Source organism: Manis javanica, chromosome 3 (assembly GCF_040802235.1).
Source record: "Manis javanica isolate MJ-LG chromosome 3, MJ_LKY, whole genome shotgun sequence".
NCBI classification, from domain to species: domain Eukaryota; kingdom Metazoa; phylum Chordata; class Mammalia; order Pholidota; family Manidae; genus Manis; species Manis javanica.
The window spans coordinates 49,365,212-49,392,399 of record NC_133158.1 but is presented as its reverse complement, the minus strand read 5'-3'; the positions used below and the strand labels follow the sequence as shown (position 1 = coordinate 49,392,399).

The following is a 27,188-nucleotide window of genomic DNA, read 5'->3' as shown; positions in this document are numbered from 1 at the left end:
TGTCTGCTGAAGAGAAGTTGGTGAAAATCAACATCAAAAATACATTTTTGGTATTATTTCAGGGAATAAAGGTGCTGCTAACAATAGGAGCAAACAGTATCTATGAAATAAGGAAGGAAGTATCAGATACCTTGAATTCAGCAACCTGGGGTTGAGGGGGAATATTTTTTTTTTTCAGATGTGTGAAGCACAGAGAGATGGGTGGATCTGTCAAGGTTCTATACCTGATAATCAGGTTTGAACCCACACTCTGATAGAGGCATGGCCTGTAGTCTGCTCAGTGTTGGAGCATGCAGCAGGGAGAAAGGTTAGCAGCCCGCCTCCAGCCAGCCCCACCGTAGTCTAGAAGCCTGAGGCCAGTGTAAAATGGGATCATGTCTGTCCTCTACCCCAGGCCCAGTCACCACTCTAACCTCACAGGGCAACTGTATCCCTCAGTTTGCTCTGCCACAGTCTCTGTTATGTCCCTCAGATATACAAACTCTTCCTGCCTCAGGACCTTTTCATATGCTTTCTTTCTTCCTGAGTCACTTGGCCCCGCAAGGTTTCACAATAGCCACCCAAATGTCATCTATTAAAGTAACAACTCAAGTAACCCCACACCCTACCTGTGCCCTGTCACTTGGATATCACACACACTGAGTTATTGTCATCATTGCATTTGTCTTATTTAATTTCTGTGTTTACTTGTTTTACTTATTTATTGTCTGCCTCCATCCTCCAAGGGAGTCCTGCTCACTGCTGGGGGGCACCCAGCATCAAGAAAAGAGTCTGCATTTGAGTAGATTCTGAATAAACACTTTCTGTGAATGAGTGAATAATGAGCTATAGCTGCCACCTCCTCTCCTGCCTGCTATACCCGAGTCAGCCCAGATCGGAGAGAGAGGAGATGACTGCTTCCAGGTGTCCAATAGTGAAGAAAATCCCTCGCTTTACAACTTGTAATCATTGGGTTCCAGTAAGTCTAGAAGCCCAGGGAATCTCCTCTCTGTATTGTGATTGTTGGTGCCTTGAGGGCTTTGGAAGTTGACATGGTCAACAACCTAAGAAATTGTCTTAGGTTTCTTAAGAGTTTGGGACACTGTGGTAACTACACATGGTCAGCTATTGGAGGCGTCCTCTTTCTAACAGTTTCTGGTGCGTTGGATATGCAAATGTACAGTTTTTCTCACTCAGTTGGTAAACATTTCTGGCCAAATTAAAACCAAAGGAATGCAACACAGATGATTCATCGGTATATTCCGCAGACCCATGACCACACACTGCCTCCTCAGGTAGCAACGGAAGGCTACTGTTTTCCCAGCTTTCCCGGTCTTTGGGGGTGCATGCTGAGCAGGGGAACGGAACCCACATCTGATGCATATTTGAAACTCCAGGTCAGTCTTAGAACTACTCTCAGATATTTAGAACACTGTGGATGAATATGATTTGATCTGAGATAAACATTCCAAGGTGATGCAAACCAGGGTACAGAGAAGGTCCTGGCCCCCCAGTCCAGGGCCTCCAGCTGGCCTTAACTAGGCTGAGACAGGCATAGGCCTGGCAGGTACAGGAGGGAGCAATGGGCATTGCATGAGACTTCCTCTGGGATAAACAGGGCTCCAGGGAGGGAAGACCCTCCAGGGCTTTAATGCAGGGCTGCCTAGCCTCCAGTGAATGGAGCTGTGTGGATGGGAGTAGATTTCTTGCAGCTATTGTCTAGAGAGGTGGGTGCCCATGTGGGAAACCCCAGGGCAGGCAGCATCATTACTGGTGTGATGTTTAGAAGCATCAGCAAACTCCTATTTCTGCTAGGCCCCCTGCTTCTTAAGCTTGTCACTTCTCTCATTTTTTGTTTGGCCCCTTCCATTTTGTACTATTTTCAGTGAGGATTCAGGGCAGCAAGCATGATTTGCCCTGATGTGACACAGGGCCTCAGTCTGGGGTGGGTGTGGGGACCCTTACATGGTGTTCTTTAATAATTTACATGGCAGCATTGGGGGTACTCTTAACTGCTTCTTAAAAGCAATTAATGGATTTTCTGACATATCAGTTAACAATGTATTACACTGACACAAAGTCGTGTGTAGGCTCTTGATTGGCCCAGAGAACTGTATGGATTAAATTCAGCCCAGAGTTTAGCTTTGGAGACTCTAAAAATACGTCTCTATAAAAGGAAAGGCTTTTTACATGGAGTGTTGTCTAAAAATCTAAACCATATGTCCTTTCCGGGCCTGTCAATAGGGTAAAATACAGGCTCGAGTGTGTGTAGCTACTCAGACGTCGAACATTCAAGAGGCATGAAATAACCTACTGTTACTAAATATGCTCAACACGCTGGATGATAAGTCGCCCAGGCCATGCCAAGGGAATTCTCTCTCAGTCAGAGTGTAACGGGAGGAACTCCATCAAAATATGGTTTGCTAAGGACTCTTAGAAGCAGGCAGATTGCGCTCTGCTTGGAGTGGTCACCTCAGGGCAGGCCAGCTCTTTACATAGCTGAGTTTGCAGGAGCCATTCACTGTTGCCTGTGATGGAAGAATTATCTGTCAGGAGGATTCCTGTCCACCGTGCAGGCTTTATGAATGGGGACATCAAGATACAGACTAGTTAAGTGGCTTGCCGCAGGTCAGGCAGTGAGTCAGGGAAGTGCTAGAAACAAGGGCTTCCCGACATCTTGGCCTCTGAAGGGATTCATGGGACAACCTTCTGCAATGAGTGTAGTGCAATATTAGATGCATTCACCTGCCAGGAAGTCTCTATGTATATTTAAACATGTACTGTGCCCACAGTAGAAAACTCCTTGGAGTAAACTTTCAGGGGAGCAGTGTTTCTTCACCCTCCTGATGCTGCCTGCCGTGTGGAGGGGACCCTGGGAAGCAGTTGATTCTCCTTCACTCAGTGCATTAGCGAGTCTGGGAGGAGGAAGTGGCAGCTATGGGAACCTGACTCTCTCCTTCCCTCCTCCTGGATGGGGGTTAGTGGCTGCAGGAGGCACACATTTGTGTGGTATGTTTTGCAGGCCCAGCCCTGGTGCTAAGATGCCTGAGACAGATGAGTGAGTTTATCTAACTTTGGAGTTTGGTGTTGGGAAGCCCGCCATTGCTGCATGCCTTAGCCCCAGTCTGCAATCTGGCTCTGAGCCTCTGTAGAGCAGGCCCTTTGACCTGCATATGCCCACTCCTTTTTGACTGTTTGTTAATGGACCCAGAATTCATGGAGGCTGCCGTTTATTGGGCGTGCTTCAATCTTCAGTGTCCACAAAGAGATCTGGGCATTAACTTGAACATGTGGTAATAAGAGAACAAGTCCACTTGAACTTGATAGACAGCTGAGCCTGGCTTCCTGGCTGCATCAATTAATCTGTTTTCTGAATTATAGAATAGGGATAGGTCCTCCGTTATAGCTCTGTCATGGGGATTTGATGAGATATCCTATTAGACCACTCTTAGACTATGTTTAGCATATCTATTGCCAATTAATGGGACTTAAACTATTTTCTGTTGCAAAGTACCAGAAGAAACTCATCTAAGAGGATTTAAAACCTTAAAACATTTTCATATCATGCTCTTATACTTTTTACGGGTTTAAGAACATCTTACAAAGAGGACAGTTTCACAGAAGAATTAAAGGCCACCGGGAGAGAAGGGACCGTGCCCTTTAAGGGGAAAAAGAGATGCAGAAACACCTCACAGGTAAAGTCCAAGCTCTTTGCTGATCTGGTCCTGTTGAGAAGCGTTCTTGACAATCCTCTTGGCAACTGAGTTACCGTTCCTTCCTCCTTGCTTAACCCAACCCAAGTGGGTGTAAAGACTCAAGATCATAGCACCTGCTTTGAGTTCACAGAATAGTTGTGGTGAGCAGCAAAGGGAGAAAAACATTTTCAAATCAGCAGAGAAGCATTATATGCAAATGCAAAATTTTTCTTATTGATATTCATATGACTCTATGTTTATGACCATTGTTGTTTCTGGGCAGAGTGGAAGGTGTTGTCAGACAAGAGAAGTAAGCACAGGAGATCAATATTGTTTGGGTGACTCACTTTAGAATTGTCTTCAAATTTTAACACTTGCAAATTCCATTTTTCCATGTCAGTGTTATTTTGCTGACATAGAGAAAAGAAGTTAACATCATAAAAATACAAAGAAAAGTATGCTCAGGGGTCTGATGTGCTGATTATCAACTGCCTCTTTGCATTCTTAATCTTGGGAAGTGAAAAGCTTTTACCCAGAGCTATAGGTTTTTTTACTCTTTAAAACTATGGTGACAAGAGATCCAAGTCAGATTCAAAGACTCATATTCTGAAAGTTAGTTTGGTTAAGAATAGAGTATTTTTTTTGTGGCAGGGGGAGAGGGGGAAAAAGGACCTGAATTATTTACCATGGCTCTAGAGATGGAAGAAAGTCCCAAGATTTTACTGAAGTCACTGATTGATTTTCTGACACAACAAAGTGAAATGAAACTCAAGTAGCCAGTTATGCTACATGGCAGACACAAGATCTCTTAAATGTGGAGCTGCATTTCAGGGGCTAGAAGTTTGTATCCTAAGGGTGGGGAGAAAGGATGGTGATTTCTGCTGCCTTATAATCAATACATCCTATAAAGTTCTTGAAGCAGTCAACAAAATATGAACTCCATATTCAGTTAATGTAATTCAAACACCTCCCCTGCATAAAGACCTATCCGGGTCATTCTTGGGGAGTAAGAGCTCATGAAAGCATGGTCCCCAGCTCTCAACAAAGGCACAGCTTAGTGGGGTGGTAGATTGGTCACCAAATACTGCCAGTCTGCTATAGTAGTCAGTGAATGTGTTAATGGAGGTATACAAACCAAGTGTTATGAGAGCACAGACAAGGGGAGAAATGAGTGCCATCTGGAAGGGCCCGGGAACCTCTGAGGAGGAGGTGGTGGGAAGATTGTCTCTGGAGGACTGTAGGGTTTGGGAAGAGAATTTCATGTAGTTCCCAAGACATATGCAAAGAAAGAAGGGAAGTGCAGAGGGCATCACAGAATGGTGAGTGATGGCTGTAGGATACAGCTGCAGTGCATGCTGGCCTGGGGGAGAATTAGAATTCTGCATTAGCATTCTGCATTCTAATTCTGGCTGTATGAATGTTTCATTCTTAGGCAGTAGAAGATGTTGGACAGAGTTGTAATTTTAAATCAAATCAAGGATGCCTGCACTGGGTGAGAAATGTAATGAAATGATGGTATCCCTTGATAGTTCTCTCTTTTTTTTTTTGGCAGAAAGATCTCAAAGACGATAGATGGAAAGGTGTGCAGACACACAGAGAAAAATGAGAGAGTAAGCCTGGAATGGTTAGCCGCCATGTAAGTGCTGAAATGAACATGGAGCTTGGCGGATACAAAAGGCAAGCCAATCATCACCTCTGGAACTTGGAATCAATTTGTAAGATGGCTCAACTGCACCCCGGATGCATAAACAGAAGACTAAGAGATGGTTATAAAACCCTTGGCTTTTACCCAAGTTACAGTGCTATGTTAAGGTCAGGTTGATCAGAGAGTCACTGTGCAATAATCTGAGTTTTCCCTTTGAGGGTGTTCATGAGATGCGAAACCCAGTGGGATGGTTGACACCCCTCACCCTGAAAATCTCCTGGGGAGATTTCTTAGCCTAGCTTCATGACAACTGTCCTCTGGCCTACAAGCTGAAAGAAATGCAGCTGATCACCAGCACTGCCATTAGCATCTGCACTCAGTGAAGCGGTTATCCCCAGCTGTGAGGGGTATGTGGCAGGATCTATGATTGTCAGAGTAATTAAAAAATTAGCTTATTTTATATGTTGTGCTCTCTAATGGATGTTTTGATTTTATTCTTTGTTGGAAAGAAATATCATAACATTTTTCATGAGGACTGGACTGTAAATCACAAATTTAATAATTTATATGAAATAATGCATAAAATTACAATATAGAATAATTTGAGATATACCATAATGCTTAGTATATGCCAGATACTATAAACACATATCAATTCCTTTCACATCTTTGCTGTGAGGTAGGTATCATAATTATCATCCATATTTTATAGATGAGGAAACTGAGACACAGAACTGCTGATTAATTTGCCTAAAGTCACACAGCTAGCAGAGCTGGAATTTGATCTTAGATAGCTTGGTTTCACAGTGCATGCTTTTAACCAGTCTCCTAAACAGCCCACTCTTGACACCAAAACCTAACCCTTGGCATGAACTTGCAAGTACAGACTTTGAAAAGTGATGACCATAGAAAGGAACCTCTGATTTGACACCTGTGCTCTTTCGTTGGAGACCAGATAAGGGACCTACTAATATTTTTGGACTTCTTGACCTCTGACCTACTACACTATTTTGCCAAGTTTGCATGGAAGCCCCCACTATGTGGGGTTTCACCAGGCACCACTGGTGCATCCTTTGCTTTAGTGAGTCTAGTGGGCTGTTCTTGCTCCTTCGTGACTTGCTCTTTATCACACATCTGGCATGTGCCCAGCAGAGCCTGACTCCCGAGAAAAAAAATGATTTACCAATTTAGCATGGAGATACAAATACTTCCTTCTTCAACTGGGTGGTCTCCTTATAGAACTGAAACAAAACTAGACCCAGGAAGTGGCAGGTAGTTTTGAAACTGATGCTTGATAAGTGAGTATCATTAGACTCAGATTTTTGTCCTAAACAAGTGCTGTAGACCTTTAGGAAAGACTAATGGCAGATGTAACTTTTTAGATGTGCATCATATTGTAAAGAGAATGTGCACATTCTGTAGTAGTGTTATATTTTTTAAACATACTTGAGAAATAGATTGAAGCATTTGTTCACTCAATGGACTGTTATGAACTGGTGATCCTGGCATTGTTTTAGGAACCTGAATGAGAGCAGTGAACAAAACAGCAAAAATCTCTTCTTTGGGAAGCTGACTTTCAAGGGTAGATGGAGAAACCTGAATGAACTCAAGTTCCATGTTTGATGTGAGGACAAAGCAAAGTGACTATTGTCAGAGACAAAGGGCCCTTGATATTAATAAGCTTGCCTTCACACTGTTCTACCAATTGTCATTTTAAGCTATTTTCTTCCAAGGATATATCTTAGCATCTTAGCATATTTTATGGTCTCACCCCCAACCTCTTTTATAAATGTCTGTAACTTTTGGTGTTTTCTTATTCTACAACCAAAGCCTTCCCCAAGACCTCAGGCTGCTCACTTCCTGATAGGAATTGTGGCCAAGTCATTATAGACAGTGATGGTCCCCAGTTTCTGCCCAAATAGATGAGGCAAGAATAAAAGCACTCGAGGCTCCTGGTGCCATCGACTGGAGGACAACTTTCAACCAGAAACATACAGAAAAATGTACCAATTTCAGACTAAACTGAATGGTCTGTAAAAACCCATATGAACATATTTCCCCCTCCATTCCTGTTCTCGAAGTTGTACATAATTACACTCCTGGGAACACGGGAAAACATCTTTAGGTATGACTCTACAGAAGGTAGATACAAATTATCCCCATATTATCTTACCTCTTAGCAGAGCAAAGGGGCTGTCCAGTTCCTCACCTAAGGACTAGAATTAAAAACCCGGGGTCTGATGCTGTCCTTAATCTCCCTGTAATGTTGGGGGATGGGTTGGAGCAGTTATATATGTATCCACATGGACAAGTTGCACATTCATTAAAAAGACCTTCTGTATAAATATCAGCTATTTAAACACTCTCCCCCCCTATTTTCATTGTTATGAAATAGACAATAACATGAAACTTAATGATTTTAACCATTTTTCAGTGTGTAGTTCTGTGGGATTAAGTACATTTACCTTGATGGGCAGCTATCACCACCAATCACCTCCAGAAAACTTAGATACTCTGTACCCATTAAGCACTAACCCCTATTCTTTCACCCTCCCAGCCCTTGGCAACCACATTCTAAGTTCTTTATGAATTTGACTATCCTAGGAACCTCATATAGTGACTCAAATAATGTTTGTCCTTTGTGACTTTGCCCTTTGTGACTGGTTTATTTCATTTAGCATGTCTTTAAAGTTTGCATGTATTGTGGCATGTGTCAGACTTTATTTCTTTTTAAGGCTGAATAATATCTTATTGTAAGGCTAGAACACATCTAGTTTAGCCAATTACCTGCTGATGGACACTTGGGTTGCTTCCACCTTTTGCCTACTGTGATTAATGCTACAGTGAATATGAGTGTACAAACATGACCATTCTTATTCACTCTCTTGACATGAACAGATTTTCTAAAATGTGACAGGTTCAACCATGACCACATGCTTTTGAAAAACCAGTGGCAGAATAAGATTGTCTTAATTAATTTTCCATGACTACTTTTTACCTTTTAGATTCATTCATCTGTTCAACAGGCATGTGATGAATGCCCACTGTGTACCAAGTCCTCTGCTGGATCTCGCACGTTCCAACAGGCACCAGGACCAGTTGCTGCTTTTAAAGGAGACAGACCTGTAAGTGAGGGGCTCTGGGCTGCTGCTCGCGTGCCTTCAGCAAGGCACACATTGGTTAGAAGGGAAGAGAGAGCAGTTGTGTTTCACCTCTCCTGGGTGGGTAGGGAAGGTTTTGAGCAGTGGTGTTTCTCCAACTAAAGGACCCCATAAGATGAGATGACCCTGGGCTAGGTACTTAGCATATGTGCTTTTGTGCAATTATGTCAATAGTCTTTTGAGGTACGTACTTATTATCCCCATATTAAAGATAAAGAATCAAGGCTTGGAGAGATTAAGTAATTTGCCCAAGGTCAGATACTTAGTAAGAAGCATATCACTTTGCAGACCCTAACTACTCTCATACTGATGTTCCAAATGGGAACTGACAAGGTGAGGTAGTGGAGGGCATTCTGTAAAGAGGAGACAGTGAGCTGGACCCATGGTCTGCTGAAGGAGCATGGAGGAATTTGGAGAACTGCAAACCATCTTTTCCAGGTGACTTAAAAAGAAGGTCATAACAATTGCCTGCTAGACGCCCCCCCAGTAGTTAGCCTAGAGGATACCCTTGTTTTCTCATCTGTCCCTCATTGTCCTGAGTAGGATGGTATCGGAGATACTGGATACTGGGAAACTGCATGGTATTTTCTGCCCAGCTTGCTTGGAGTCTTCTGGCATAAACAGATGGAAAACATCAAAATCTTTTTACTGAGTAAGGATGTATCTACCATTGATTGAATGTTTATTCCAAGCCAGACACTATTCTAAATACTTCACACATATTACTGTCCTAACTCTTCACCATAACCCTAAGGTGTAGGTTCCGTGATCATTCCATTTTATAGAGGAAGATAACGAATCCCAGGGAAGATAAGCATTTGTTTATGATAACACACTTAGGAATTGACAGAGCCATAATTTGAAGGATACGGAGGTCCAGAAAATTACAAGTGGTCAGTATCAATGTCCTGCTTATGCATCAGACCCTAAAGGTCAGCTTTCTCTCAGCGTGGTGGAGTAGGGTTCTTGATTCACCCTCTATGAGACTGCTTACCCTTGGCCGTTAGGACAGGTGGCTGGATAGCTCAATGTGCTCAGAAAAGTAAAGGCTATCAAGCACCCAGGGGTTGTTGATACACTTTCATCTTGTGCAACGGTGAAGATGAAATATCTATATTTAAACTGTGTTCTTTAGGAGGTGAGCTGTCACTGTCTGTTAGTTCTGTGGTTTCCATTTCTTTCCAGTTCACCACTGGACTTGTGAAGTAACTGAGAGATGATCAGCTGAGTCCAGCTCATGCTGGGTGTCAGTTATATACATTTTTAAGTTGTGATGTCATGAAAACCTGTGGCATATTCTATAAAGTCAGAACTTGATCTCAAACAAAATTCTAATTATAGTTGTTACTAAAAATACCCCCAAACAAACCCAACCCTGACAACTTAGTTGTTAACTTTACCAAACCTAGATGTCCCATGGGAATTCAAAGTACTCATGTACAAAACTGAACTTGTGGCCAACCTCTATACCTACTACGTTTCTATATTTCCCATTTCTATGGGCAGCAATTCTGTCACCAGTCACCCAAGGGAGAAATCTTTCTTTCCCAACATTGCAAAACTGTCAAAGAGGTAATAAGCTCTTCTTCATCATTGGTTCATGCCCATTACATCCTTCCTACTGCCAGTGTTTCTTTCTCCTGCCCATGTCATCTCTAGACTTTACTTAGGATATTTCCTGTATCTGGATTTGACCCCACCTTTCCATCTTCCCTGCTGCTGCTGAACCATGTCTCTCAGATTAAAATCTGAACGTATTTCCCTGTGTGGAAATCTTTTGATAGGCCCCCACTCTCTGGGGCCTCTGTCCATGTTGCCTGCCTGCCTCTTCTTGAGTCTAATGCTCTTGTTATATTGACTCTTTTTTGTTTTCCTAACATGTCAGGCTATTTCACAGGAACGACCTTCACCCATATGGTGACCACCCACAAGGTGTTTGCCCTTTCCCCTATGATGACTCATTTCTTTTCACAACAGCTCAAAATCATCAGTCTACCTGTAGATCCCAAACCTTTTCTGGGCCCTAACTAGACTCATTGCTTCCTTTCCTTTCCAAAACTAATTCAGTTTAACTAAATTTCAGTAAACATTTGGGGGCCACTTATGGTGCTGAGCTCTGTGCTATGTGTTGGAAATATAGAGAGGAGCAGGGCACATTCCTGTTCTTCAGGCACACCAGAGTAACGGTCAGTGTCCACAAGGCAGGTGGTGACTAATTCTCTTGCAGGGGTGGGCAGGTTTCCTGGAATTACAATGCCAAAGTTGGGCTTATGGAAGAATGAATAGGAAATTGGTAGTGATGGTAGAAGTGGCAGTGATAGGAACTGAAGAGGAGACATTCTAGCTAGAACAAGCAACACATGCACAGGTGTGGTGGTGTGAAAGAAGAAGGTGACTGGGGACACCTGTGTGGTTTAGCATCACCAAACAAGTCTCTTGGGACATGAGACCCTGGAGGAGGGCAGGAGCCAGAGGGAGAAGTACCTTGTTTAATATGGTAAAGAGTCTCAATTTTGTTCCTTTTCATGGAACATCTACTTCTTCCCCCATCCACCTTTCCTGCCAAGATCCATCCAAGTGCAATGACATCCACAGACTCTTCCAGATGATCTCAACTTTCTGGAACAATTCTGTGAACTATCATAGTACTGGGTCATATGTAGTTTGGGTCATATATCTAAAAAATTAATTGCACAGATATTTTATTGTTCTCTAACAGGATCATGTAAGTTTTTTTTGCTTCCCCAATGTTATGGGTTGAACTGTGTCCCCCAAAAAAGATATGTTGAAGACCTAATTCCTTGTATCTATGAATGTGACCTTATTTGGAGATAAAGGCATTATCCATTATAATGAAGTTAATATGAGGTCATTAGTGTGGACCTAATCCAATATGACTGTCCTTACAAGAAAAGGAAAATGCCATGGGATGACACAGACACAGTGAGAATGCTACCAGGGTCAGAGGCAGAACCTGGAGTGACGCAGCACTAAGCCAAGGGACTCCAAGGATTGCTGGCGACCATTAGAAGTTAGAAGGAGGCAGGGAAGCCCCTGCGGGTTTCAGAGGGAGTATGGCCTGCCTGACACCTTGATTTTGGATTTCTCTCCTTTAGAACTGTAAGACAATAAGTATTTGTTGTTCTAAGACACACTAACATTACTTTGTTAATGGCAGCCTCAGAAAAGCAAATTTAGCCAACTAAATTGAAAGTTCCTTAGAGACTGAAAGCAGCTGTAATATTTTAGCGTTAGTACAGCACAGCTCAGAAGGGTGTTCAAGAAATATTTGCCGATTCATTGTAGGATAGGTGCATGAAGTGGGGATGAGGTTTACCATAGCAGAAGGACATAGAGTCATGTGTGCTCTCCAAATGCCAGCGCTATAGTAGGCTTTCCTGATGTGTCTCATTTGCTATGGAAAAGCTGTGCATCTCTGCGATTTAACCTCCCTTTTACATGGTCATTAAAAGCAAAAATAAGGGCAGAACATGTTTACAATTGTTAACAGAAGTTATCTCTAGAAAGTGATGTATGGAGTAATTTTGATTAACTTTTGGCTTGAGTGTTTCAGTTTAAAAAAAGGGCACATGTATTCCTGTAATAATAAAAGGTATATTTTTTTAAAAAGGCAAATGTTTCGTGTGCCCAATATGAAAAGACAGCACATAGTTATTCTTGATTGATTAAATCTGTCAGCATTTTGATCTACAGCAAACACAAGCTTGGGTTTTTCTAAAGCCCTTTGGGGTTTCTTTAAAACAGGCTGTTTAACCAATGTTTTGAACATATCAGGTTAAGGTATGTGACACAGTCTCTCCAAGTGGGATTTAATATAATGCAATAAGAAGTGAAGATTTAATGGAGGATCTCTTTCCTAAGCATAGGAAAAATCAGGTAGTTGTTTATCATTCTTTGTACAGAGCATTTAGCTTTTCTATTGGCCAGACAGATAAAACAGATGTTCTGTGAAGACATCAGCACCTATGCAGAAAATCAAAGCTACTCAAAGGAAAACAGAAGGATGGGGAGAGATGCAGACATTGCCTGTAAAGGGTGGTTCAGTAGCACTAGAGTATTTTCTTTCACTCCATCTCTTCCCCAGGGGTCCTAGGGCATTTCCTTTGGCTAAAGTGCTGTTGAAGGGTCAGCTGCTAGAATGAGGTGTTTACTGCTGAAGAATCAGTTACCTGCACAATGAGTCAATCAACTAGGAGAGGACAAAAATGGGTGGATTTAAGCATTTCAGAAGGCTTGACTCCTACTTTATAAGAACAGGGAGAAAATTCATGAAGACAGCGAGCCCATTAAAGAATAGAGTTTATAGGATGCAGACACAGGAAAAGAACTCAGTCTTGGGAAGCACCACTAAAGGATTAATGACAACCGGCTGGGCTTCAGCTTTCTTTACTTCCTTACTATGACCACGTAACATAGAATGCTGTGTGTGTGTTATTTGGGCACACAAGTGTAGGGAAAGCTGCCACTCATTTGTTAATCAGTTTCCTACTTGGTGACTCTTGCCCATGAGGCAATTAGTTTTCCAGAGATGATGCTTTGTTTGGGATGCAAAGGCCCTGTGCCAAAGATGGTCTCTCCTCTCTTCTGGGCCTTGGGTAGATAGGGGCGACTCATTTCTCCTGTGACTTTTCCATTGACTCTAGATGATGTGCTTGTTTGTTTGGACTCTGAATTCAGCAAGGTTCTCTTGCCTCTGCCATTTGTCTTTGACACTGAAGGCAGTTTGTAAGAGTGTAGCACCGTGCCATGGACATTTTAGACCATGTTAAGGGTGGTAGAATAGATTAAACATAGTGCCTGACACATAGCAGGGACCTGGAACAAGTTTTCTGAGAGGAGCTTGTTTTGGCAACACAAACTGTATATTACATTAGTGATCTTTAGGGTTTGAATCTATTCATAGTTAATGAGTGGATTCACTAGCTAGCTCTGGTAATGTCTCTTCTAGAACAGTGATTCTCAAATTTTACTGTACATTATGATTACTTAGAGAGTTTTAAAAAATCCTAGTGCCAGGCTACTTCCATACCAAATGAAATCACAAACCTTAGGTGTGGGACCTAGCTATTGATTGGTATTTTTAAAAAACTCCCCAGGTCATTCCAAAAAGTAGCCAAGTTTGAGAACCCTTTACTACTTCAAACTATCCATAAATAGCCACTAGTCTTATGTAGAAATTTCAATTAAACTAATTTAATCACTTATATAAAGTCCCCCAGTTGCAACAGCTGAATTTCAAGTGCTCAGTAGCCATGTGTGGCTGCCATATTGGATGGTGCAGAGTTACAGAACATTCCCATCATTGCAGAAGTTGCCAATGGATGACACTACTGTAGAATCTAGAGTTCTTAATTTATGTCTAATTTTTTAACTTGAATGAATGCTGAAGGACCACACTATCAATAAAAGTTTTAAATAAAATAATTTTGTGCATTGCCATAGTTTTTCTCTCTGGCACCCATCTCTGAAAGGGTCAAGTTACAACTAGAAGGCTAATTAAAAGCATTTACATTTTTCTAGCCAAAACTACATCCTTCTTGGGAGAAATGAATCTGACATACAGACCAAAACAGTAGAACGTTTTTTTTTTTTGAGCCTATGGCTTTGGTTGCTGCGCACACTAGTTGCCAAGCCCATTAGAAGGGATAGTCTCACCAGAATGCACTGATGGGTTCTGGGGCCCAGACAGGCCCCTGCAGCCTTTCAAGTTTATTTCTCTAGATCTCTTTGGGCTTTCACATTGCAGACAAATTCCTTCTAGAATTCTCCATTCTCTACCTTGAATCCTTGAATCTGTGAAGAAGCATCTAGAAGTGTCCCCTTAATCCTAATTCTGTGCATCAGTCTGAAGCAATTTGCCAACAAAAAAGTAGGTGAGAAGCAGATTTCCTCTCAAACTTAGTAATATGAGTTATTAAAGGTGGTCCTTATTTGGAAAGATCAGATATATAAATTAGGGCTCTCAACAAGCTGCCTGACTTCACAGTAATATATTTATTTAGGGGTTTGATCACATAATGTTCTTATAGCAACACTACAGGGTGGCCATCTCAGGGAAAATCTCAAAGTGGAATTCAGCGGTTTACTTGGAAATAGCATAACTTTGATAATTTGAAATCACAGAAATAGATTGACTCACAAAAATATTATTTTTGCTGGGGCAGGGGATGAAGGACAACAAAGAGCATTCAGGGAGCTGATCTCTGTTCTTTAAGGTAGATTCAAATTTTTGGCTTCTTACAGAGCTTATCCCTGAGCTTCATGTTTCCTAAGGTGCTCAGATCAATCCCTCAATAGAAAGACATTTTAGCCGAGTAACAAGACCATCAATGGAGAGATGTGCTGGTTTTGATATAATACCAATGAGGAAATAATTCTTAAGATGCTCAACATCATTCATCTGAGAAAAACAAGTGAACACTAAATTGGTTCTTCAAGAGATTAAGCTAAGAACCACCTGGAAGCCTGACTTTAATAATCTTTGCCAAATCACCCCTTCACCAACACACACACATACACACACACACACACACGCATGCACGCATGCACATGCACATGAATGTCATGTAGGAAACTTTTTACAACGGGCTCTGTAGAGCTCTGAATGGTGTTACCTAAGTATTCTTTAAACTGTTGTCATTTTGGAAAATTTTGAAGCTTTTCTAATATTTAAGTACTCATATATTCCCTTTTAAGTATGAATCACTGTAGCAGACACAAAAGAAGCATAAGACTTAATTCTTTGTTCTTTAAGGATAAGTGTGCCCCATACATGGAGGTAATTACTCAGTTCTAGGTGATATAGATTTCTTTTTTGATTTTTAGGAAAAAAATGACAGTTTTTCCCCCAGGAAATTTCATGGCTGAATCTTCCAGGCAACTCATGGTCACTTCCTAAGAGCGTCCCAGCAATCTTTGTGGCACTGAACAAAGCTGGCTGGGAACCACTAAGAGAGGCCCCATCTCTGTCATCCACTTGCCATTTAGGTTGGAATCACATGGGTTTTTCAGTCTAGTAAAAGGATTGTCTAATTTATCTCTGAGTTTTTCTATGTGATTCTTCCAGCAGCCTGGTCAGTGTATGAAAGGAATTTTGAAATGCTTTGTGGTAGTCGTCCTTACACACCTGTGCCTAGAGGTGATTCACTCTTTTAAAATTTCTCCAATAATATTATTATTTTTCTAAGTGTCTGGAAGGTAACCTTTCTGTGTGATAGAGATTTTTTACATTTAAAAACAGGTTCATCCACATGTCTTTTTTTTTTTTTAAACAACCAACAACAGCAATTGAATAGTTTAGATTCTGGTTCTTTTTTTCTGACAAGATGACTGGAGGAGGGATGGCCAAATAAGGTTCATCTGGAGTCCAAATCTCTGATTGATTAGCTTTGGCTGGAGGAAGGTTCTGAGGCCATGCCTGGGCACAGCAGGGAGTGCTGTGATCAGTTATTGATGTCTGCAATTGGCAAGAGGGAAAGATGAAGTTGGGTACATACCAGACATTTCCAATTTCTGGACTAGAGAAAGCATTTGGAAAAGATTGTGGGAGATAAGGCAGCACAGAAAGATTGGATTCATGTTGAAATTTGTACTTCATTCCTTAGGCAGTGGAGAGTCATGGAAGAGTCTGGAGCATAATAAAAGTGTGATCATATTTGAACTTTTAAGAAACCAACTTGGCCATGTGTGTAAGATGAATCGAAGCAGGACAGGGTAACCCATGAAGTAGGAGAACAAACAAGAGATAAGGGCCCAACAGACATAAGAAACATCAGACCTACCCAGGAGCCAAAGATAACCATGAGATTTCTGTTTAGGATGATGGACTTATAGAGTCTTATTCTTGTCATCTATTCCCAAATAGAATGCTTAGTATACCATAGACATTATAAAAATGGTTAATGAATAATATATATGTGAATGAATGGGTGAATGAGTGAGTGAATGAGTGAGTGAAAAAAACTTGAGAGGAGGTGATATTAAGGAAAAGAAGATAAAACATTTTTTTAGACATTTTGAGTTTGGTGTATTGATAGAGCTTCTGTAGAGAAGATGACCCCAGGCCTCTCCAAACCAACCATTATACTACTGACATTTGTAGGTTCTCCCCTATCAGCAACTACTTCCTACACACACACCACTTATAGCTAATCCAAGATGCTCCTTTAGGAAACCTATCTAAAACAATTACCATTTACTGAAGACTGCATTATATATTATAACTGTGATATAATGTGTCATTCACATCTAATGACTCTAATATTGGGGAGGATATTATCTCCCCACTGCACAGAAGCAGAAGTCACGCCATGGAGAGTTTAGATAAGATCCACACAGATGGTTACTAACTCAAGTAGCAGAACTGGGATTTAAACCTAAATCCCTCTCCCTCCAAATTTTACTCCTGTTCCATTTCCCCCAACTGCCTCTCACTAGTAGATGATGTATTCTAGAAAATGCTCATTCCAGGCTGCTTGTTTCATGTTAACTAATCATGAGGAGGTTATCCTATTTCACTGACTGCATTTTCTACCTTTTCCCATTTACTCACCAATTTCCCTCATCTCTGCTTCCCTGACCAATGAGTTACTCTTTCCTACTCACCAAACCCATCTGTGTTCTCATTGCATCTGGGTTCTCTTTTATGTTCTCAGTTTCTACCCCTTTTTCTTTTATAGGTACACGTGTGTATGTGCATAATGATTACAAGTATTTTGAGTAGTCTGTGAGAATTTGTACAAGAAAATGTGGGACAACTACAGATGTATTGTAGTTTGTGTTCAAGTCAAGTTGCTGGCTTTAACCAGGGATTGCAGAGGCACACACACAGTACATAACTGTTCACCTTGGACAGTTAGTGGATGGCCATAACAGTGGTGAAATTGTTTAGAATGAAACAGCTCTTCTCCAACTCATATGCCTCTCTGCATTCTACAGAGCTTTCTGTGCATGAGCACTGTGAGATATATGCCTGTGACATGCTACAAAGAACCCTTTAGGTAGGAATCAGCTTTTTCAAATATCCATGTAACCAGGTCAAAGTACATCCAGAGCTAAGCTGTGATTCTTTGGTGCTCTTTATATTTATTTTTATTGAATCTAACATTTTAAGTCACTAACAATGAACCCAATATCTGACATTTGATGAGATCCTTCACCAAGTTTAGATGTGTGTGTGTTTAATGACTTTAAGCAAGCTAGAATCATTAAAAAGGGAACAAATACTATTGTTTTATTATGTTCAATGTGAACTGAAGTGAAAGTAGAAAATTGTCAAGACCTGTGTTCTGTTTTGAATAAAAAGTTTCTATGAATTGTCTTAGTCTTTGGTTTGGTTGGGCATGCAGTACACCACACCACACTGACTGGTGTAATGGACTAAGTTCATGCATTATTCTGAACCTTCTTGTCTCTGTGCCACAGAGCGTGTCTTGCTTCTGGGTCTGAGTGGCCTTGGCAGTGGCCACTACCATAGAGCTATGGCTGCTGCCATAGCTACCACAGACCAAAGAATTCCTATGTGTGATGTTAACTGAGAAAGGAAGTTGGCCACACCTGTGTACTTCCAGGACTAGACTTATGGATTCTCTGCTCCCCCAGTATCTGCCTGGAGGTGTCAGGTAACAACATGCAAGTGAAGGAGTATTAATACCTATTGGGTAGATTTTTGATCAATGAGAAACAGTAGCTGGGGAGGATCCAGCAGTAAGTTGCCCACCTTTGTTCCAAGACACAGCAGTTTCATTCAGCCTTTTGGAGATCCTGAGAGATTAAACACTTAGCTGGCTTTCTTAAAAGCTCTGGGCCAGATATGAATATAGCCTCTTGAATTTGCTCTTTCTCCTTCCATTTTTTCTCTTTTTCTTTTCTCTCAATTTCTTGGTAATACATACCCAGTTGCCCCACCCCAGTAAAGTTTTAGCTTATAAGTTTTTGATTCAGTTTCTATTTTTTTGGGATGTTAGGATAAGATGTTTGTCCCTTCTACTAGACTTTGAGCTTATGGAAGGCAGAAGCCATGTCACGTTCATCTTTCTATTGACAGTGCCTAGATATTTTACTTGTGTTTGATGAAGAAAAGTGTCTGGCAGGACAGCCAAAGGGAGTTTCATGTCTCAGTTCAGTTTGACTCTTACCTTTATGTCATGTCCAACTTGCCACCCGTATATGGGCCAGCCTGCTATGTGTTGCTACATGTGGGAAAGCACGGCCTTGGAGGGACTAATAAGAGGATGCCAAGATGTGAACACACAAGTGGGCTGACACGCTGGGGCCGTAGGGGCCATGGAAGTCATGCCAGAGAAGCACTATATAGGATGCAGGGCCATCTTTGTGGCTGATGGCCCTGCAGGTCTGTCAGTGACAGAGGAGGGCATGATGAGCTCATTGGATTAAAGCTGTGATAGACTTTGATGATCAGGGAAGGAGGTTATGTGGGTGTAAGTCAGGACTACATAAGGAAGATGAAGGCAGGACGGGAGCTGGGCTGAGGAGTGAAGAGATGACACAGAGGTTCCATGGAGGCATCACAAATTGAAGACTTCAGCTGCCCACATGGAAATGGCAGGCATTTACTTTCATTTTTTGCCCTCTTTCCTTTTATTCAGACTTTCCTTTATTCATTTTCTCTCTCTTCTTTACAGGCTTTCTCTTTTACACTTTTGATTTTGCCTTTGACATTTGATGATTCAAAATACGATCTCTTTACTTAATGAATTCTTAAACCAATGACATTTTTAAAAACAGTGAAAAAGTTAGTAGAGGATTAGAGAGTAAACCCAAATATATTTCTATAATGAAAATAATGTGTTACTCATATGTTAACTGATTCTAATTGTTGTGCTCTTGAGGAACATTACGAGAGCCAAGGAACAGATCCCACCACCGTGGCTCTCCTTCTACTGCCATGAGTTTCCTTTATGGAATCATATTGTTGGTGCTTTCTAACTTGGACAGGCTGGACTTCAACTTGAGTTTACATCCTGCTCTGATATTCAAACATTATATGGCTTTAAGTTAAGCACTTGGTTTCTTAGTTTGCCATTTGTTACACAGACAGTATCTTTACAAACATACATGTTATGAAAGTAGAAGAAGATAAATGAAATAATGGCTAAATAGAACTTTGAATGTTTTCAAGGGCACTCTGGGTTCAACAATTTTAGTTTTGGTAGTAATAATGTGATTGGTGCTAATGATGATAAAAATTGAATTAGCCCCTGAGTGAAAAAGCTTGAGATTTTTTTTTTCTTTGAAATTGGGTAAAGCAGGATTTCTGAGCCTCAGACTATTGACATTTTAGGCTGAATGATTTTTTTGTGCAGAGCTGTTCTGTGTGTTGTAGTATTTATAGTTGCAACCCTAGCCTCTGTTTATCAGTAGCACCCCTCATCCATGGGATAATAAACAAAAATGTCTGAGACATTGCCAAATGTGCCCTGCTGGGCAATATCACTCCCAGCTGAGAAACACTGGGATACAGCATGGCCAGTACAGCTATCATTTCCCTCTCTTATATTAATGTTTTGAATAAAATTTAGAAAGCAAATATAATATGTACCCCCCAAAATAGCAACATGTGTGGATGCAGTTGGTATGCATGACAGTGCGTTTGCCAATGTTTGTACAGAGCACATAGCTCTCCTTAGCCCTAGCCAGTGGCATATGGAATTTGGAGTTTACTTTAAGTCCACACTAAGAAGAGACTAACATGAAGAGGAGCAGAGAAGCCAGGAGACTCCCCTCCCAGAAGCTCCCTTGTGGATCAGGATGCATATGTGAGTACTGACTGTGAATTGATTTATAGCCCAAATGCTATTTGTCCTCATACATCAAATAAAACCCAAGACTTAAAGACACAAGCTGCCATGTTCATTTTTCTCCTATATTCATTTGTGATAACCATTGAAAATTCAGCCCCCCTGCTTTTTTAACAATAGCACTTTGTCATTTCCAGAAAATGCTTTAAATTAGTATAAAACTTGGCTAAATTTAGCTTTTATAGAAGAAAGAATAAAACATAATTAACTGTTTAAAGAAGAAAACAGAAACCACATGAAGGGATGAGACTTGCTGGCGAGAAATCTAACAGTAGTGCTTGGTAGCTAACCCATCTCCTGTGTAACAGATGTTCACAAATTTAAAGGGAAGCAGGATGGACATCTGCATAGAAGGCATTGGTGATAAAAAGCTGGTAACTGTGTACATGTCTGAGTCCAACACACAGGTGTGACACCTCCTCTCTCTAACTGTCCAGAGATCAGACCCCAAGAACACTGGAGTGGACTGAGGAACAAAAATCAGCATGGCAAGAAGTATTGACAGACAGATGCTCAGCAGGACCCTGGCCCACAGGCTGCCATGAGAATACAATCCACTTGCTAATAATTGTCAGCCCGGTGGAAGAGCAGCATTCTGTATTAAGGCTTTTGAAGCATGAGTCTCTGATTTTAGCAGAACATATACTATCTTCTGTAATTTCTATGTAAACATTTATGAGTTGAGAGCCATTTTTCTCTCTCATCCAGACTACTATTTATGGCTGTTTGGGGGGGAATAGGGGTTAATTTGATTAAAAATCTAAAACTGATTCTCTGTTTGGCTTCAAAAAAAGTATTTACAAAAATTCTTCATAGAACAGAGAGAGACAAAGGATTCTTTTGTACCACTGACCTAGGCATGCCGTGTCTCTTTCCTCTGAGCGCAGACAGAGGGCCTGGCCCAAAGCATGGAAGATTATGCACAGATGGGTCCAATCTTTGTCACCTAATAAAGAATCATTGAATCAAAGGCCAGGTTACCATTTATTCTGATGGACTGGCTAGTGCAACGTCCCCTTTTCAATGCAGTCTCTTCTTAAAACTCAAGCAACTGTAGTTATTATTACTGTTATTGTTGCTTGTAATATTCTAAAACACAGATGGACCTGGTAGAATGCCATTGTAACACTGTGGCCATCAGCCAATAAACTACAATAATCTATTGTTGAGAGCTGGAGCGCCCTGGGTGACTCACAAAGACTCTGGGGTAATGTGTCTGAAATCATCCCAATAACTTAATCGACAAGTTCTGCTTTCATTCCTTGGTTTCCACATTCCATCTCCTTTGAAATTAGTAAATAAAATGAATAATACATGAATTGCAAGTAAATGAATAACACGTTAGATAAATCAACAATATATTAAATAAACAAAAAGTAACTTGTTGGATGGCTTCACTTATAGTCACCTTTTTATATGAGATCGCTAAATATTCCAGGAACGGATTCCTTCAGTTAGGGAGAAAAAAACACCTAAAAAATTGGGTCAAAAAATGTTTTAAGGCTCAGTGTGGGCTTCTGGGGTTCTTCTTTTATGCCACATGTCCTTCCACAAAGTGAGGAAGTTTCATAGGGAAAAAACAGAAAGGAAACAATACCTCTGTCCCTGGGAAAGGGAGTGGGAAGGAGAATCCCCAGCTCTGTATCCCACTTCTATAGGTATGTTTGGAGTTTTTCTGTAGAAAATACCAGGTAAAGTAGAGTTCCTTTTTCTAAAATTGCTTTCTCTTTGACACATGGATTTAGTAGCAATGCAAAAGACCTCTGGGTTCCAAAGAAGTGAGAATTAACCTTACTGTCTCCTTTTTTTACATCATTCTCCCCAAAGATGCCAAACTTCAGTAGTCAGGCTTTTGCAGGCTTTTATCATGCCAACAATGCTGCATTTTATATTTGCAGAATGCTAATTTATAGCGTCTGAAGTTTACATTTTGATTAATAGGAGCAATTAATAAACCATGAGTTACATAGTATTCACAGTGGAAAAACCCAGTGCCAGTAAGAGACAGAGATATTAAATGCCTGTATGTATCATACATACATGATTTTTTTTCAAGTAGTCTAATGTCTGTGGTTTTCGAGAGAATTGAAATTGTATTTTTCTTCTTTCCCTGAGAAGTAGTGGCTTTCCAAACCAAAAGTAAGTCAATCTTCTCTCCGAACTTAATATTTAACTTAACTATTCCAGCTTCTAATTTAGAACTAAGATCTCATTGGAATAAAAAATTGGAATGATTTTCTTCTCCCTTAAGTTTAAATTCTGTTAGCCAGACGTCTTCCTAGGGCCCAAGGCAGACATGTTTGGTTTTCTCCTTCCTCTCCCTCTTCTTCCTGCTCTATATTTGCTGTTCTTTTTCTCTTGGAACTTAATGCTTTTCTATATGGGGCATCTTTCTGACCTACCAAATGCCACATCTGCCAAAATGCCAAACACGCAGTCGTTAAAAATAAGGAGGGGTTTCAACAAATGGTGCTTGAACAACTAGACATACATATGCAAAAAAATGAATCTAGACACAGACCTTACACCCTTCACAAAAATTACCTCAAAATGGATCATAGATCTGTATGTAAAATGCAAAACTATAAAGTGCCTAGAAGATAGGAAGAAAACCTAGATGATTTTGGCTGTGGTGATGATTTTTTAGATATAACACCAAAGGCAAGATCTCTGAGAGAAATAATTGATAAGCCGGACTTCATTAAAATTCAAAACTTCTATTCTGTGAAAGACAATGGCAGGAGAATGAGAAGACAAGCCACAGATTAGGAGAAAATATTTGCAAAAGAGACATGTGATAAAGCACTGTTACCCAAAATATACAAAGAACTCTTAAAACTCAACAAAAAGAAAAAAAACAATTAAGAAATGGGTGAAAGAACTTAACAGACACCTTACAAAGAAAATATACAGAGGGCAAATAGGCAAATGAAAAGATACTTCACATTGTATATCATCAGGGAAATGTAAGTTAAAATGACAATGAGATAATACTACACACCTATGAGACTGGCCAGATTCTGGAACACTGACACCAAATGGCTGTGAGAATGTGGAGCCACAGGAACTCCCATTATTGTTGGTGGGAATGCAAAATGGTATGGCCACTTTGGAAGACAGTTTGGCATTTTCTTAAAAAAACCTAAAGATGCTCTTACCATATGATCCGGCAATCACATTCCTTGGTTTTTACCCAAAGGAGTTGAAAATTTGTGTCCACAGAAAAACCTGCATACAGATGTTTATAGCAACTTTATTCATAATTGCCAAAGCTTGGAAACAACCAAGATGTTGTTCTGTAGTTGAATGGATAAACTGTGGTGTGTCCAGAGAATGGAATATTATTCAGTGCTAAAGAGAAATGAGCTATCAGGCTATGAAAAGACATGAAGGAAATTTAAATGCATATTATTAAGTGAAAGAAGCCAATCTCAAAAAGTAACATCTTGTGTGATTCCAACTCTCTGACATTCTGGAAAAGGCAAAACTATGGAAAAAATAAAAAGAGGTCTCAGGGATAGGGGTAGAAAGAAGGGATGGATAGGTGGAGCACAGCCAATTTTTAAGCCAGTGAAAATACTCTGCATGATAATCATGTCATTATATGTTTGTCCAAACCCATAGAATGTACGATGCCAAGGATGAAGCATAATATAAACTAGGGACTTTGGGTGATTACGGTGTCAATTAATGTCAATGTAGACTCATCAGTTGTAAAAAGTGTGCCCCTCTGGTGGGGGATGTTGAAAATGTAGGAGGCTATGCATGTGTGGGGATAGGAGTATGTGAGAAATCTCTGTACCTTCTCGATTTTTCTGGGAACTTAAAACTGCTCTAAAAAAGTGAAGTCTTAATATAAAATAATTGTAAACTAATAAAAAATGTTTGGAAACTTGGCCCTTCATTAAAATCTCTATAACAAATGCCGTTCTTTCTTCTCAACACTTTTTTTGTGCCTGATATTATCATTTGTAATAATCCTTTATTATGTCTTTGCACACAGAGTAGCAAGAAGGAATAACCTTCTGATCATAACTTTTAGTCAGATAGGCTCCCGAGAATATTCTGATAATAAAGTGTAATCTTGGTCTTAATTGCTTATCTGGCAAAGTGTTGGGACCAAAGGGACTGAAGTCTTCTAAGGAAAATTCATATTTACTACTATTGTTCTAGACTTAGCTCATACAAAGGTACATTTCACAGTTTGTATGTCTTCTTCACAAAAGTTTTATAGATAAAATTTATAAACAACTGAATGATTAATCAATGAGCACATTTTGTCAGCATTTGATACTTAAAAAAACAAGTAAATGGTTAATACTAATAGGTGATTTCCGTATCAGAGAATCTTAACATATCTAATGGTGTGTTTTCTATAAGAAATCTATCCCAGGGACAAACAAATTCAAGGAACATAATTTAATACTTTGTTAGACTTTAATTTCTTATTCAAACAGCTGCTTTTGTAGACAACAACAAAACATGAACCCATATTTTGTGGCAGGAATAGTCACATCTGCCGGATTGCCAATTGTTGATGGCATTGGTTTTCTTCAATCCTGTCTCCCAGGGCTTTTTGTACATCTAAAACAGACTGAGTTCTTCCAACAGAGAAGATCATGTGCTCATGTGTGGTATAGAGCAAGGATATACATTCACAGCAGAGAACACATAAGAGAGAATTGGTCCTGGCAAGACAAAGTACACCTGCCATGTCAGAATGAGAGAAGAAACAGGAGCTTCCAAGTCTCAGTCTTGAGCGCCTTACGCAAACAGCACTGGGGCCCCGGGGTCCAGCCTCCCAGGCAGGTACAGAGCTTACGTATTGAGAATCTTCCCTGCATGACAGGGCTAACTGGAGACTGCCTAAAACTTTCAAAATCCAGGGAGTCTAAACATATCTTCAAAAACAATAGTCTGTAAAAGCAGAGCTGCACATGTTACTGGGGATGCTGGACCCCAACCAGCTTCTGCCTGGGTGGTTTGGAAAACTCTGGAACTTTTCAAATTCTGTAATCATTGGATCATTTTGTTTCCACTTTTTTTTTCTTCCCTTTCCAACAAAACCTTCCAGGTGAGCCCAACAATTGTGCAGTATTTAGCCAAGTATGCCTCTCCCCTTCATATTTCTTTTGTTTTTAATTTAAAGAGAACCCCGTAGCCACCACCCATATAATGTTCTGCAATGAAGAGAAGAGGGTGTTTCAACTTTATAACTTTTTTGAGTTCTTTTCAGTGTAAAAAAGAAAATGTTACCTTTTCCCAGGACACAGTCAAACTCCTGCTGTTTTTGCATTTCCCACGGTGGCATGAATTGAGAAATAATACCAGAAAGTGGCTACAGAGCATCTTGCAGAATGGAAGCTGCCACTGGGATGGAGAAACTTTAATGACTTCTGAGGGAAATTAATAATGGCAGCTTCCACATAAGCTGCAGCCCAGAATTCTCAGGCTGTAAGTAGAGGGTTGTTTGCTGTCTACTGACTGGTACTTGTTTGTTCCTTAGAGTCCTGGTTAAATATGTTTTATATTAGACATCAAAATCTAGAATTTCTCAAGCCAACTTCTAAACACACAGAAAATAATAAACAACACATAAAAGGAATAATTATCCTCATGATTTCAAAAATTAAGTTATTTGATAGCACAATGCCCATGTTCCTACACACACACACACACACACACACACACATTATATAATACAGGAGAATATGCACTAATACATATACATACTCTAACCTAGACATAAATGAAAAAGAACAATTTGCATCCAATTTATTGAATCTTAAATCAGATTTGAGGGAAGAAATGAGGTCGACTACATTTAGTTTTGTTCAAGGAGCACGAGGCTTGTGAGCCCTACAGAAGTCTTGCCATTAGTCAAGGTCACTCAGCCTTGAAATGTCCTCCTTTGCAAGTGTGAAGTAAGATGATGCTTTACCTATGACTTTCATAAGGAAATATAGGAACTTTATGATGTCCTAAAGAGTAATAATTAGTAGGTGTCTCTCCCACTGGGCTTGGAAACCTTTGATTTGTGCTTCTGGCTCCTGCAAAATATATTTGGCCTCTTCAACTTGAAATAAAATAAATGCAAACATACTTTGCTTTCTTGAAGAGAGCAGTGACCCAGCACCATCCACACAGCGGAACAGAGAGCTGGAGATGCCTGATCCTGTCACAGCCATGGAGGGACTATTGTGGCTCCCAGGGCACTGAGATGCCCAGAGTCTGAAATGGTCCTTCCTCAGCCCCCTGTACTCTAAATTTATCAGAGGAGGGTTATTCTGTCCCTTTCTCCAGCTTTAATTGTCTGTTCAATGTGTGAACTATTACAATACCCTTCTGACAAGCTTTAAGCCAGAATTGTGACCACTTTAGTGTCCAGGAGTCAATCTGACTCCCTTTAGCCTCTGTGTCTCCAGGGGGTCCCTGGCAGGAGTGACACATTACTCAAGGGTGCAGTATTCTGCCTCAGGGGGAGACGGGTTGCTCAGGGGACGTTGGTTTAAATAAACATGGCAGGAGAGAATGATTATTGAGCTGGGGGTTGAGACTTAGTTTCTCTTCCTAACTCTGCTGCTAACTGAGGGTGGGAGGTGAGACAGTTTCCTCTTTGGGACTCAGTTGCCATATCTTTAAAATGAAGGATATCCAACGAGATGCATGAAATGGAACTGTGGACCACCTACCACTAACTTTTTCTTTTTCAGTGCAGTCCTATGCCATACATTATTGTGTATCCCCATATGTTTTAGAATAAGAGTAAGAGAAATAGGTAATTGAACACAGTCTGCACAGTTTGATGAGGAAAGCTGAAGCTGACTGTGGGGGATGCCTGTGGTACTAGAAGAGGGAGTGGGTGGTT

The 27,188-nt window shown here is 40.5% G+C and overlaps 1 protein-coding gene across 5 annotated transcripts in view; it reads right to left on the bottom strand.

Annotated features, from left to right (window-relative positions):
* RUNX1 (RUNX family transcription factor 1) overlaps nt 1-27,188 on the bottom strand; it is a 227,600-nt gene that overhangs the window by 103,771 nt on the left and 96,641 nt on the right. The window contains exon 1 of one of the 5 annotated variants that reach the window (XM_073231391.1): nt 8,318-8,345. The exons of the other annotated variants lie outside the window; for them this stretch is intronic. Within the exon in view, the coding sequence (XP_073087492.1) occupies nt 8,318-8,330 (13 nt within the window). The 5' untranslated portion in view covers nt 8,331-8,345. Of the gene's footprint in view, nt 1-8,317; nt 8,346-27,188 lie in introns of those variants that run through there. 5 annotated transcript variants of the gene reach the window in all.